The sequence below is a fragment of the Portunus trituberculatus genome, chromosome 49, assembly GCF_017591435.1.
Source record: "Portunus trituberculatus isolate SZX2019 chromosome 49, ASM1759143v1, whole genome shotgun sequence".
Lineage (NCBI taxonomy): Eukaryota > Metazoa > Arthropoda > Malacostraca > Decapoda > Portunidae > Portunus > Portunus trituberculatus.
Window position 1 is genome coordinate 102,501 of NC_059303.1, and position 13,181 is coordinate 115,681.

Genomic DNA, 13,181 nt, shown 5'->3' on the forward strand with positions numbered 1-13,181 from the left:
ATATATATATATATATATATATATATATATATATATATATATATATATATATATATATATATATATGACTTATCCCCACCCCAGAAAAATTAAACTCAGACTTTAGGGAGATGCAGGATTTATTTATTTAATTTTGGGGGATTTAAGATTTTGGAATTAGTATTGTATCTCCAAAATCTTCAGACCCTAAATTACCAGATGGTGTAGTTTATTTTTTAATAATTAAATACCCTTCCCATCAGGAAGCCATTTTTAAATGTCTTGTGGGGTTGTGTCAGAGCCTGACTCACGCCCTACACAGTACATGGCCAGGAGTCAAGTAGGGAGGTGTGTCATTTAGCTCTCTAATTTTTGCCTGACAGGTATAAATTGACGAGAATTAGAATGAGAAACATCAGGAAGAAAAGACAACTAGAAACAAACAAACAAATGTATTGTTGGGAGACAGCTAGAATTTCAATTCTGGCCTCCCCCTCTCCCCTCCGTCATTCGTGTTATCTTCCCCTCCAAGACCCTGCCTCACCCCATGCCTCACTACCAGTCTTCTCCACCATCTCTCTATATCATAAGACTTATGATCTTTTCAAACACTTTCTTTTTTCTTACTGCCTTCATCATCACAACTTTACATAACATAGCTTTCACAATAACACCATTACAAAAGATTATGTTGAGACAGTGGTAGAAAGCTGTACCAGACAAGCAATAAATACTTCACTATCATTATCTCACTTCAACACACTAATAATGACTCAGATAGTGTCCAATTCAACACTGAAACAGCAGATTGCCATGATGCTGCTGATGGCACCTTCCCAACCCTCACATTTTCTAGAGAAGCAGGTATCTGATATGTTATCATTTTACCATGCTCCAGGAAGTCATTATTGTATACACAATCATTTAATGTGCTTTCATTCATTGTTTTCTTACCCATTTGAGTTGTGTACATGTTTTTTTCTCAATTTATAAGGGGTTGGGAGAGGAAATTCCACGTACAGGCAACCCCCGCTTAACGAAGGGATTACGTTCCTAAAAACCCTTCGTTAAGCGAAACTTCGTTAAGTGAATCCATTATAACAAGTTTAACCCCTAACGAACTTCCATTGAGAGTAAACAAAGCGAGAGTGCATCATAGTACAGTGAAAGGTTTAATGAAAGTAAAAATTATGAAGTTAAACATTTAGGCAGTTAAATTTAAGTCATTATAATGTACACTAATGTATGTATGTATGGACATAACTTTATAATGTTAATGATCTGAAATTTATGAAGGGATGGAGAGTGAAACGGGAAAGACACTAACCGGCAACCTGTGGAATGTAAACAAAGGGTGCATCATTGTATCACATACAAAACTTATGCATCACATTTCCACTGTAATCACAAGTTCAGGTGGTTCTTTTACCTTGCAAGAAAAATACGGACTCACCAGCCTTCTTAATAGAGTCTACTGACTTGAAAATAGAGACAGTAGATGCAGTCAAGATGGTGGTAAGCAATGCTATTAGTTTTCTGGCCTCTCTCGTGTCTGTGAATAATATCCAGCTTCACTTCGAGAGTAAGAGACTTCCTGATCTTCTTAGCAACGCTAGATGACATTCCAGGGCGTTTTGGAGGTAAATTGAGCAAGGGAAGACGAGCTGGAGCTATTGCTGTTATTGTTTTGAACAGGGGCAATGAGTGGTGCGCGTTTTGTCCACGAGAGGCGCTGGTGTATTCAAAAGTCTGTCGGCTTGCGTGATACGGCAGGGCTTTCAAACTTGGAAAAAATTACCGGGATAAAATTTCGTTAAACGAGTAGATGGTAGTAAAATGAAACCTTCGTTGTAGCGATTTTTTGTTGTGTGAACCTTCATTAAGCGGGAGTTGCCTGTATCTGGATATTTCGCATATCCGCCAGGGCCTTGGCTGCTATAATCCAGATATGTGGGCGATTACTGTATTAGTTTTCTTGCCTCTCTCATGTCTGTGAATAATATCCAGCTTCACCTCCAGAGTAAGAGATTTCCTTTTCTTAGCAACGCTAGGCGACATTGCAGGGCGTTTTGGTGGCATGTTGAGCGAGTGAAGACGAGCTGCTGCTGACGCTGTTATTGTTTTGAACTAGGGGGAGTGAGTTGTGCGCGTGTTGTCCATGAGAGGTGCTGGTGTATTCATAAGCCTGTTGGCTTGCGTGATGCAGCGGGGCTTTCAAATTTGGAAAAAGTTACCTGGATAAAATTTCATTAAAGCAAGTTTGGTGTTCGTTAAACGAGCAGATGGTAGTAAAAGGAAACGTTCGTTGTAGCGAAATTTCATTGTGTGAACCTTCGTTAAGTGGGGGTTGCCTGTATTTATAAAACTTTAGTGACTAATCTGAGAGTTATAATTGTAACAATTAATATGAATATTATTTTTCCTTAACCCTTAAAATCCGGGGAGCTGACTTACTTTCTATCTGCTACAGTGGGTAAAAATCACACTTGTCAAAAATGCTAAAAGATTTTTTATTCCTTATAAAAGCATATTTCTCTTTGTTATTCTGAGTACAACAATGTAGTTTTCAATATGTTATGAAATCTGAGAGCAAAGTTATTGCATATAAAAAAATTCTCTCTTAACTTGTGGCAGAACCCGCTGCTAAGAAATACCCCCAAGCTCCGATAACATAGTGCGCGTGCTCTCTCTCTCTCTCTCTCTCTCTCTCTCTCTCTCTCTCTCTCTCTCTCTCTCTCTCTCTCTCTCTCTCTCTCTCTCTCTCTCTCTCTCTCTCTCTCTCTCTCCCTCCTTCTGGGCATTTGAATTTGATGTAAAAGTAAGAACTTTTGCACTTTCATGTCTTGAAAATGCGATCTCAGAAATATGAAATCATGTGCTAAACAGGAAAAGAAAAAGAAACCACATAATACAAGTAGTGTAGATTTCTATAATAATTGGAATCTTGCAACTCTTATTTGCAATTCGAGTCACATGACTTTGCCGACAAGCACAGTCCTGTAGAGGCAACCATGGGTGACACACACCAGCGCATTGCTCGAGGGGAATAGTCTACGTGAGGAGGATTATGAATAACGCTGTGAGAGTTGGTCTCTGTCTCCCATATCACTATCAGAATCACTACTGGAGTCTTCACTTTTTTGTCACAATAAAAAAATCACTGTCTTCATTTTCATCACTATCCTCAATGTCACTACCGAGTAACACTGACATATCATTACTCGGAGTAGTGTTTCCTCCCTCCAGGTCACGGGGGTTGCCAGATGTCGCCTCCAAATGGGAAAAGATGACCTATTGTGTGGGAACATATGTCTCAAGGTTCGAGGAGGCGAGCAAAAAAAGTTGCCAGATACCTCCACTTGCCCCAGGACCAATAGTGAGGGGGAGAGATTCAAACATTTAGCACAGTAAAATCATGATTCCCTGAACGATTTCTGCCTCTTCGCATGCAACGGTACAGTCGGCTATCACGACTTCAGCTATCGCGTTTTATTGCTATCACGCACCCATGAAAAGCTGCTAAAATTTCATTATCGCGACCTCAGATGCCCACTATCGCGTGCCCTGCCATGATGTCAGGGAATATCTGAGTGCTCATTGGCCAAAACCGCCTTCCCGCCAAGATCAATTCTGCTATTGCGTTTTCGGCTATGGCGTGGCTATTTCGGCCCCAATTGGGCGCGATAGTCAAGGGTTAAGTGTATAATCTTCCCGAAACAATCACCGTATGTTAAGGGTTAAAGAATCTAGAATTAGTTGTAAAGGCATGCTTGCACACAACACACAGTAATACTCCACTTAACGAATGTTCGTCTAACAAATTTCCAGTTTAACGTACACTTAACCCTCGGCTATCGCGCCCAATTGGGACCGAAATAGCAGCGCCATAGCCGAAAACGCGATAGCCGAATTGATCTTGGCGGGAAGGCAGTTTTGGCCAATGAGCGCTCAGATATTCAATGACGTCATGGCGGGGCGCGCGATAGCAGGCATCTGAGGTCGCGATAATGAAATTTTAGCAGCTTTTCATGGGTGCACGATAGCAATAAAACGCGATAGCCGAAGTCACAATAGCCGAGGGTTGACTGTACTATATAAAGTTAGACCAAAAAGTCTGCATAACGTACAACCACATCCGTTTTAGCGAATTTTCTGGGTTTGAATTTGCCGGGTGAGGGACCGAATGCGGCTGCTTCACTGTGATTGTCTGGCTCTCTGCCTGTCTCTAGTGCTCCTGGAGCTGGATCCAAGATTCTTTAACAACCTCAGAGCAACCTCCTGCCGCGAAATGGCATCCATGAACGCTTGGAGAGACGGTAACGAGGTTGCTCTGAGGTTGCTGGGAGCACCACCTCTGGAGGTGGTGTTACTGTCTTATATAAGCATTTATGTTCACAAAACATTTCTATTAGCTTTTTACAAACCTTGCCCTCAAGAAAGGATTGTTTTGTATTGCATAAAGTGAAATCTTACATGGAATACCAAAAAATAAAGCAAAGATGATGAGATCGGCCACAGATGGCGGAGACTTAGTTCAAAACAAAAACAGGGTCCAGCACCAGCTCGTCATCTCGCGCTCAACAAGCCACGAAAACGCCCTGCAACTAGCCCTGCAATGTCGCCTAGCAATGCTAAGAAGAAAACGAAGTCTCTTACTCTGGAGGTGAAGCTGGATATTTTTCACATACATGAGAGAGGCGAGAAAACTAATAGCATTGCTCGCCACCATGGCTTGACTCCATCTACTGTCTCTACTATTATCAAGTCAGCAGACTCTATTTAGAAAGCTGGTGAGACCGTATCTTCCTTGCAAGCTAAAAGAACCACCTGAACTCGTGACTCTATAATGGTTAAAATGGAAATGTGGTTCATAAGTTTTGTATGCGGTACAATGATGTGCCCTTTGTTTACATTTCACAGGTTGCCAGCTAGCGTGTTTCCCGCTCCACTCTCCTTCCCTTCATAAATTTAAGATCATCAGCATTATAAAGTTATTTACATACATACATTAGTGTACATTATAATGACTTATAGTCCGATTCAAATATGAAGGCCGCTGAGGGGGGGAGACCTAACGGGGATTCCCCGGCTGCGGCGTTGCCAAGCATCGTAGCACATGTTTCGATCTCATTATTAACTTACATCTTAATGAACCGTCATAAAAGTGTATTCCTCTAAATTTCTACTAAGGATGTATAGAGAGCTTTGAATATTGTTTTAGTGTAATGAAGACAATGATTTTGTATAGATACCACAAAATGTAGCACCACTGCTCTCCAGCATTGCTACTTTTCAAGGTTGGACATGGGTGAGGTCAACCTCCCTGACCGCTGATAATCCCCAGGTCAAATCAAGTCACTCCTCCCCTCCCTGTCGCTCAGGATGGAAGGTGAATATCTCGTCCGTGCTACTCGCCATCGCAACCTTCATAGTCAAGAGAAATTAATTATTTACAGCGTCAACAAGTTCTGCTTAGAGGATTCTTTTATTATCAATGTGGAGGACATTTCTGACGAAGAACTGTCTGATTAATTAACTGAGAGAGGATTATGCCTACAGGGTAAAACCTCTATAAAAAAAAACTGCACCTTAACTCTTACCTCATGGGTGGTGTGGAAAAAAGAGTAAAATAAAACAACAAAAAAGATGCATGTCTACTTGTCTATTTTAGAGAGAGAGAGAGAGTGTTTCACTGTTTGATCTGCTGCAGTCTCTGACGAGACAGCCAGACGTTACCCTACGGAACGAGCTCAGAGCTCATTATTTCCGATCTTGGGATAGGCCTGAGACCAGGCACACACCACACACCGGGACAACAAGGTCACAACTCCTCGATTTACATCCCGTACCTACTCACTGCTAGGTGAACAGGGGCTACACGTGAAAGGAGACACACCCAAGTATCTCCACCCAGCCGGGGAATCGAACCCCTGTCCTCTGGCTTGTGAAGCCAGCGCTCTAACCACTGAGCTACCGGGTGTGTGTGTGTGCCGCGTCACAGGAGAAACAATACGTTTTTTTTTTTTTTTTTTTACATTACAAGGGCACTGGCCAAGGGCAAACACAGTGTTGGAAAAAAAAAATTCCCGCTGGTTGCCAGGCCCTGTTAAAAGAAAAGTAGAAAGAGAAAAAACAGAAAAATCTAAAAGGAGGGTCCAGTTAACGTAAGAGGTGTCTTGACACTCCTCTTTTGAAAGAGTTTAAGTCATAGGCAGGTGGAAATACAGACACAGGTAGAGAGTTCCAGAGTTTACCAGTGTAGGGAATGAAGGAGTGAAGATACTGGTTAACTCTTGCATTAGGAAGATCGAAACGTAAACTGTTGAAAGACTCGCGCAAGCAGGATTATACACTCACACACACACACACACACACACACACACACACACGTGCATGAGAGAACTATATAGTAATGCATGAGAGAACTATATAGTAATAAGAAACAGGAGGAAGTAGTAACAAGCAAGAGAGAGAGAGAGAGAGCGGGAGAGATGGGCGTTTCTCCACACTTCAGTGTTAATCCTGTAATTGGGGCTGCGACGTTTGGCGACGCCGCAGCCAGGGAATCTCCGATAGGTCTCCCCCCCCTTCAGCGGCCTTCATATTTGAGTCGGACTATAGTCTTAAATTAAACTCCTTAAATGTTTAACTTCATAATTTTTACTTTCATTAAACCTATTACTGTACGTACTATGATGCACTCTCGCTTTGTTTACTCTCAATGGAAGTTAAAGTCAGGGGTCAAACTTGTTATAGTTGGTTCGCTTAACAAACGTTGTTTTAGGAACGTAACTCGTTTGTTAAGCGGAGTTTGCCTGTATAGGTTGAATTATACTGACTTGCTCAAATACCTCAAGGTTCTAAAATCTACCTGTGGGTCCACATTTCTAAGTTTAGAAGACAAGTCTCACAATATCTGCATGTTTTAAGTGGATATTGAAAAACGGACATGGGTGATAAGTAGGAAATCTCATATATGAAAGCCTTAATTTTTCACTGAAAGAGGAAAGGATCTAGCTCTGTTAAAGGAATATTACCAGACTATTATTCCCTTTATATTGTAATAAGTAGTTTAAAGGGATGGAAGGAAGAGGTTGGGAACAACTCTGTATTTTGATGTTTACAGGAAGGTATGGCATAACATCCTGTTTCAGCTAACCTCTCATTGAGGAGTTATCTCATCCAAGTATTTAGGGAGATTTATTCCCAATGGTGTTATAAGTAATGAAGACAGTATATATATATATATATATATATATATATATATATATATATATATATATATATATATATATATATATATATATATATATGTATGTATGTGTGTGTGTGTGTGTTTGTGAAATTAGTACTGGTTCAAAACCATTTTTAGGGGCATTGTTAATCAAAATACAGTGGTACCTCTAGATACGAAATTAATTTGATCTGTAGTGGCTTTCATATCATGATTTTTTTCGTATAATGAGTCGTATTTTACATGTAAATCGCCTAATTCGTTCCAAGCCCTACGAAAACACATTAAATTTTATAATGAGGGTAAAACCAGAATGAAATAAGAGCCATATACATTTAAATCATTCAATATACCTAACCAAACTGTTAATACCTGTAAATGAAGTAGATAATAGAACATAATGCAATAATAAATGAAAAATAATAATACGAAAATTATATGAAAATGTGGAACCTTACCTTTCGAGTGAGGCAATGTCCAAAAGCGAAAGTGGCAGCAGAGGAGGAGGGCAAACAGCAGAAAATATAGAAAAATGGCAGGAAACATTAACACTTAACTTTATGAAACACTTAAAATTATTATTATTATTTTATTTCAGTTTCTAAATTTTATCAATTAATGCTTAACTTTACGAGACACTTAAAATTAATATTTCTTTTTCAGTTACTAACTTTCATCAGATTCTTCTTCCCTTCTGTGTGTTTTTTCGGATCACTTTGACCTTCACCTTGACTTACTAATGGCCTCTTTCAAAAGGGTCGTGGTCAAGACGGCCCCTGACCGCGACGGCCTTCCACGACAGCCCTCCCCAACGTCCCCATGTTTACCACAACGACCTCGGCTTTTTTTTTTTTACCAGTAAGATGGTATGAAATTATACTTGTTAATGCAACATCTTATACTAAGACAGATTGTATTAACAAATCAGTTGCTCACCACTCCCCGTTCTTCCTCACCCAGTGATAGGTACTGTACCATGTAGTATGTACGTGTGTACTTACTTTTAATCACCACAATAATGTTATCGTGTAATGTTTATCAGTAAATTGCATATTTGTTAATACAGTCTGTCTTAAAATGTAAGATACTGTAACATTCCACAGATTGCAAAACATAACATTAAAACATTCGATATTTAGCCAAGTGGCACCTCCGGCTGCTTCAGCAAGCCAGCAAATCATGATTGCCTCATAAAAAACACAATGGATTATCGCGTGCCTCTCAGAAATTTTTAAATCATCTTACAGGTAAACAAAACCTTAAAATGCATATGTGTATGTAACATTTTCTGCTTAGAAATGCATGTTCTCTCAACTCTTTCAATATTTACAGAAAGTCGTGTTACACCCTGTATACGTATATGCACTATATGCGCAGGGTACACTGGTGTACCAATACATTATGGTTTTTAACACTCCATACTACAAAACACTATCTCAGGAACGCTGAGTTGCCACCCGCTGTTAACGTTGTTAACATAACGAAAGAAATAAGAGGACAATAACCCAAAATTTGGTGTGAGGGTCGTCATGGTAAACATGGGGCCGTTAGGGTAAACATATGAGGCCGTCGTGAGGGGTCGTCGTGGTCAGGGGCTGTCTTGACCAGGAAACCCTTCAAAAATAGCAATCCAGTGAACTGTGTTTCTGCCTACTTTTCAATATGTTCCTGAAATGACTCAGGCAAATGTCATTAAACTGCGCAAGAAGACGATGTGTGGCGCAAATTTTAAAATTTTCTGCACGCGGGAATTTTGAGTTGTTTCGTATCTTTCGTATGCTGAGTAATTTTTCGTAATATGAAGCAAAAAAATCTTCGCATATCATTTCGTAAAATGAAATTTTCGTAGACAGAAGCTTTCGTATCTCGAGGTACCACTGTATAAGTGTATTAGTACAGCTTTAAGGCTTACAAGAATACAAAACTCCTTAGGTTTATGTAAGCAGAATGATATTTTACTGTCTGTGGTTGTAATGTTAGGGTTTTAGCCAATAATGCCTAAGTATACCATGTTGTCACATCTTCCTCCTGTACATCACAGAAGTGTCCGTGGGATGCCTCATTACGTGAGCTGCGTGCAGAGGCTTACGAGGCAGTAGGAGACATTATGAGTGCCATTGCTGATGTGCGTGTCATCACCAAGCTGGTTCAGGACAACACTGAGGGCTACATGAGACTCTCAAACCTTTATTACTCCATTGGGGATGTGGAACAGAGTCTGAGGTGCGTTTATCACCCAGTAATAGGAACCGAAGTGGCACTCTTGTCTTTTGAGTATAAAAATTCTCTTTTTTATTGTGATGTAATGTTTAAACTGGAGAGTTTAGAAAATGAAAGTAATTCCATTATTATTACCCTAGACATAATGTGGTGAGCCCCATATAAGACACCTTCATATGTTTCCTGCTTAATAATGATCCATTTAAGCCACAGCACATAACACCATACCATCCATTGCCTTGTGTATCATTCTACTTCACATACATGGTATACTAAAGATTTCCCCGTCTTTGATATACCTATGATCACTCTTGAACCTTCACTTCATCTGTTGTATGGATTTGGCCAACACAAACAATGTTATCTTGATAGGGATACTAACCTTATTAGGTTCATATTCAGAGAGACATATACATATACATTAAGAAGTGAAAATGTTCTGTTCCTCCAGGCATGTGTGTGTCACTGCATGAGTGAAGTAATGAATCTGATATGTGTAACTCTTAATTTTGTATTGCAGTGAAATCCGAGAATGTTTGAAGCTGGACCCTGACCATAAGGAATGCTTTCAGTTCTACAAAAAGGTTAAGAAGGTGAACAAGTTTAACAATGATGCTCAGGAGCAGTTAAATAATAAAGAATATGAGGAATGCATTGCCTCTGCTAATAAGGTGGGTAAGGTAAACTACCTGTTTTTGGTTTACTCCCTGAACCTTCCAGCCTGGAAATTATGTCAGAATTTGACCATCATAGCACACTGTTTCCCTCAGTATCAAGATTAAGTTTTTCCTACTCAAAATCAACATTAAAACTAAATATCTTGTTGCATTATTGGTGGGGTGATTTCACCATCAGTTGATTATGAGTTGGAGGAAAGTTGCTTAGAGAAATTAATCACAATACCATGCAAGCCACACAGGTATCAGAACTCAGCATCCTGATATGCAGTCACTAGTATTGTTCTCTGCAACTATATGCAAGGATGACATTGCCTTTAAAACAGATTACTTTAGACAAGCCATTTTCATACATATATTCCTATGCACTATCTCACGGGCCAGCATAACTCAGTGCTGAAGAAAAGAGAACTTTTATTTTTCATTATTAATGCATTTTTTATTTGATGACCACAGTTCAGTCAAGAATGGTCATGTGTTGGGATTTTTTTTTCTTTTCCCTTCCTTTAGTGATAGGGTTTCACAGATCCAACATTAATTTGCTGTTGAGAAGCAACTGGATTAGTTACTACATAGTTAAACTGTAGAGAGGCACTTAACCCCTTTAATACTGAGACACATTTCTACCTTGAGATTTGTGTACGATTAGACCATTTTATTGATATTAGGAAAGGTCTATGAAGGTCACAAAATTAATGGCCAGAGTCTTCACTATTTTGATTCCCACAAGAGTGTCTGAAGCTGTATCAAATCACTAAATACTAAGCAGAATGAATATGGAAACTCGTCATAGTACCGAAGGGGTTAAGAGTTATCTGGATGTAGGGTTTGTCTTGTGTTTGAGATCTTAGGGATGTTTTGTTCCAGTGATGTTACTTTAAGGGCAGCGTCTGGTTTGGAGACTGAAAAAATATGAAAAATAATGTTTATTGTGGAAAAAATATGATAGGTATACATGTTAGCTATTATTTCACGAAGTTTTATGGCGAAACGCGCACTGGTGTCCGTTTAAATCCATTTAAAGGTCCCGTACTCAACCATGTGCATTTGTTTACATCAGCAGAATAAGTTTTTTTTACTCAAAAACTACAGAAAAAAAAAAATCCTAACATTTTTTGGTGTACATGATATGGCAACACTGAAGGCGAGTGTGTGTGTATGGGTGACATCAACCAAAGCCACCAGCAAGACTCAGTAGGGGGAAAAGCTATCAGAGAGAGAGGTTGTTGCTGCATCTCTTGCTACCCGCCCTTCACTGCTAAACAACACATAATGTAGCTACTGCATCCTGCTTTTCACCTACTGCCATCCATGGGACGGGTGTCTAAGAGAAATAAGCAGAGTAAGGATGCCTGGAATATGAGTATGGAAGCTCAAAGAATTACAAGACAGTTTGTTGAACCTAACACCTCAGATGCTGCAGTACACTGCCTTGCGTCACCCACCACCACTACCTTCACCACCCCCACACCACTGCCTGCCACTCCCACACCACAGCCCACCACATCTCATGTAGAACAAAGAAAAGGAAATGAAGAAAAGGCCTCATTACTCACAATTAGAGAAGCTCTTGTACAAAATATTGAGAAAGGAAATGAAGATGTGGACAGTGACGATGAGCTTGTTATGTTGACAAAAAGGAGGCTGAAATATCTACTTTCCTCTCATTGTTCATGCTCAGATCCCGCCTTTGACTACAGTTTCGAGCCTGATGTATATGAGAACACCACTTTGCACTGTACAGCATGCAACTTCAAGAACACATCATGTGATAACCAGAAAAAGTGAGAGCTGGACGTCGGAAGAAAAGCATCTTCGGGACCAACATATCATTGACAGGGGGGTGACTAGGAGCTTGATGTGCTTAGAAATACATCTGATTCTATTATGAGATTGTAGAACATATAGTAAACCTGAATAAACTTTCTAGTGTGTTATAATGGGATCGAGATCGATCAATAGACTTTATCAGCCCATATCTCAAAACATAAGTTATTCCCCTTCTGAAATCTATTTTGAAGCCAATTTTAGCTTGATTTCAATGAAAATAAAACAAAAAAAACAGCAGAATACTTCTGCATTTAATTTACGTTGCTATTTTTTTTATATGTGATCTGTAATTTTGTGTTAATTTTTTTGATAAAAAAAAGTAAATAAAAAACATTTTGAAAAAAATTATAAAATAAATACAAAAGCTGAAATGAAAAATCTTACGTCGTAACATATCATGTCATAACGTGTCTTAGCCAAAGGTAAGTGAAAGTTGTGGGACTAATAATAAGTTAATAACACCAGAATAACGCTCGTAAGTTTTAGTGTCATTTGCATTTGCGTGGGGGGTGGGGACTAGAATGGGATGAATGTCTAATATTGATGTACATGTTGCCAATACTTCGCAACATAAAAATCATAGTGATTCATGCATATTTACCAGAGATATGGCAACCCCAATCTAAACCGGACGCTCCCCTTAGATAAATCCCAAGGTTGACTGCACTTCACAGGGATATTACGAGGTGATGGAGGACCCTTTGATATTGCATTCCATTGTGGATATAGATTTGGGTAACCATGGCTAAGGTAATATCTGATATGGAAATAATTATCTTTACTTGTAAAACATTGAGGTGTCTCAGCCCAAATGGCCAATGAATAATGACTGTTGCTGATATGACCATGGCTTGAATTCCTGTTATCTGGACATGTTCAAGTCACGATTGTTCCATTTTGTCCAGTTGTTCCATTGTGTGGCAGTTGTTCATACCTTCAGAGGTTAGGTCTCAGATGTAAATAGATATTTGCTACATTTTTTCTCTCTGTAGAGAGAGAGAGAGAGAGAGCACTGGCTAAAGGAAACAAAAAGGAGGAGGAAGCATCCCACAGAGGTGTTGGTGTTCACTGAGTTCATTTTTAACTCCTTTGCTCCAGATGCTTAAAAACTTGAGTCGCTTTAATACAGCATAGGCCTGAGAGTGGTAACACGTCTAATTTTTAGTAAAACCTCTCTCTCTCTCTCTCTCTCTCTCTCTCTCTCTCTCTCTCTCTCTCTCTCTCTCTCTCTCTCTCTCTCT

At 39.5% G+C, this 13,181-nt stretch overlaps 1 protein-coding gene across 2 annotated transcripts in view; it reads left to right on the forward strand.

Annotated features, from left to right (window-relative positions):
- LOC123499318 (dnaJ homolog subfamily C member 3-like) overlaps window positions 1-13,181 on the forward strand; it is a 215,106-nt gene that overhangs the window by 92,682 nt on the left and 109,243 nt on the right. For both annotated transcript variants that reach the window (XM_045247138.1, XM_045247139.1), the window contains 2 exons: window positions 9,255-9,436; window positions 9,954-10,104. In XM_045247138.1, coding sequence (XP_045103073.1) covers window positions 9,255-9,436; window positions 9,954-10,104 — 333 coding nt within the window. The remainder of the gene's footprint in view (window positions 1-9,254; window positions 9,437-9,953; window positions 10,105-13,181) is intronic.